Genomic DNA, 2,179 nt, shown 5'->3' on the forward strand with positions numbered 1-2,179 from the left:
TGATCCGGCGCTGCCGCTTCCTCATGGGTCTCGGTCGCTGGCTCGTGACGACATCCGAGTTCTCGGTCTCAGGACCACCTTGCCGCGGACACGACGATGTCTTCAGGTGCACTTGTGTCAGGTCTGCTTTGTCCCGCCCGGGCTCCATCGTGACTGTGAAGGGTCCCTTGCTAGCCCAGCCGCCGAAGGTTGCAGGTCCCCTGGGATAGCCGACTTGGGGTCTCCCGTCCCACAACCTCGATGACGACTCGCTGCCGAACACGTACTCGTCGATGTCCTCCTTGCACCTGGACTCCGTAAATGGTCTGGAGTCCGGGCTCCGCAACCGCACCAGGCCGGTGTGGTTGATTTCGTCGAAGGAAATCCCAATCACCTACCTCCTGGTGGTCCGCTTGGACTCCTGTGCCGGCGCCGTGGGCTTGATCCCAAAGACGCACGGGTGCCGAGCAGAGCGGTCAGGATCCTGACTTGTTTACTTAACAGCCGTTTCCTGCATCTCGGCGCTGCTCTCCATGAGCTGGCTGGGCTACCCCCAGCGTTGTCTCTGTCTTGGCGTCGCCTTCGTCATCCGGGAAGCCGCCGCTGGACGCCCGAAGAGCCTTCTCTTCTTTCCTGTGATCCTGATCACTCTCAGCCTCCCGCAGCTCAGCTGTTGGGTAGGTCTTGTGTGGAACGGCGTCGGTCTTCCGTGGAACAGCGTCGGTCGCGTTGGAGGAAACACGCTGGTTTCCGGTCACCTCGGTGTCCCCAGCTTCCATTTTCCTCTTTTCCTGACACACCACTTCTGTTGCTGCTTCCACGTCACTTTCACCGTCCCGCCGCTCGGAGTTCGGGTCGGACTTGCGAAGAACGGCGACGGTCGTGTCGGGAGAGAGACGCTGGTCTCCGGTCAACTCTGTGTCCCCAGCTTCCACTTTCTCCTTTCGCTGACACGCCTTCCCTGTCACCCCTTCAACGCCTGTTGCCGCCCGAAAAAGAGCCTCTAACTCCCGCGCTTTCTTCGCGAGCTCGAGCTGCTCGAATTCGTAGTCGAGCCGCTCCATTTCGCGCTTATACTCGCGTTTCTCGAGCTCCCATCTTGACCTTTCTAAAGCATCCGCGTCGGCCCGCCTCCTGCGTTCCTCCTCTTCGGCCCGCTTTTTGCTCTCGAGCACATCCAGTTCCCTTCCGCGAACCTCCCCCAGAGCCTCTGTGAACTCCTCAACGCTGACCTTTTCGGCCTCAATAAGTTCTATATTGTGCGGCTTTCTTTTTCTCTGCCCGAAATCTATTCCTAACTCGGTACAGACCTGTACCAACTCATACCAGCGGAATGCCTCCAAACTCATGATCTAGCTTGTGTTGACTCCCTTTCTTACAAAAATGCTCGCATTAGAACGGTCACACAGTCCTAACAACGACTATCTCCAACCCCCATAGGCAAAACTTAGAGCTAATGGGCCTGGCAGATTGAGAAAGAAAAGGGCCGGGCACTCACCCACACAAGAAGTCATGATGCGGCGAAGTCGATCCCGCCGCTGCCATCCAGTTGTTGGGAACGCGTGGTTGTCCGGGGACTTTGTGTGCAGCAGGGAGCCGAGCCAGGGCAGGAACACATGTGGTAGCCGGACTCGGGAAGGACCAGAGAGCAGGAGGGGTGTCTCTTACATAATATAACTCTTTATATATATACATATCAACAGATTACATCTACTCAAGAACACTTGAGAACACTGTCGAGAACACACGAGAGAACACAAGCTAGCAAAAAAAATTGGTTTGCTCTTTATGTTTATACAGCCCTGATGGAGATGCGCCTCAACGGGTAATCGGTCTCTTAGCTGTAGATGAGAAATTTGGCCAGTGCGGTACAACCGCTAACCTGGGGTTTTTAACGTGCATCACGCAGTAGGGATCACACGAACCAGTGCCAATAGGAAACTCATCCATATCGAAACGGGCGGGGGCAAGCTTTCGCTCCACGCTCCGAGCTGAGACGCGTTTGCCCACTCGGCCACTTCCTCCCCCACAAGCTAGCAGCCGCCTGCTGCTGCTTTTATAACCTGACTTGTCCCCACATCCCTAGCAGGGAATCCCCAGGGTTCATTGTTCGTAATGTCCAAGCACGCCATTTTCCTCTCCCTCGCACTGCCACACGTGACACACACACGGAGGGGCCAGACATCCTTGGCCGCGGTGT

General features: G+C 56.4%; 1 protein-coding gene across 1 annotated transcript; it reads right to left on the bottom strand.

Moving 5' to 3' along the window:
- Window positions 1–476: 476 nt before the first annotated feature.
- LOC120838141 lies at window positions 477–1,328 on the bottom strand. The gene has a single exon (XM_040207917.1). The coding sequence runs from the start codon at window positions 1,326–1,328 to the stop codon at window positions 477–479; it is 852 nt and encodes a 283-aa protein (XP_040063851.1).
- Window positions 1,329–2,179: the final 851 nt, after the last annotated feature.

This window comes from Ixodes scapularis, unplaced genomic scaffold, assembly GCF_016920785.2.
Source record: "Ixodes scapularis isolate PalLabHiFi unplaced genomic scaffold, ASM1692078v2 PGA_scaffold7__128_contigs__length_106722199, whole genome shotgun sequence".
Lineage (NCBI taxonomy): Eukaryota > Metazoa > Arthropoda > Arachnida > Ixodida > Ixodidae > Ixodes > Ixodes scapularis.

What these genes read in the sequence shown, in the direction of transcription:
- LOC120838141 (XM_040207917.1), bottom strand. Translation starts at nt 1,328, where the DNA reads ATGAGTTTGGAGGCATTCCGCTGGTATGAGTTGGTACAGGTCTGTACC.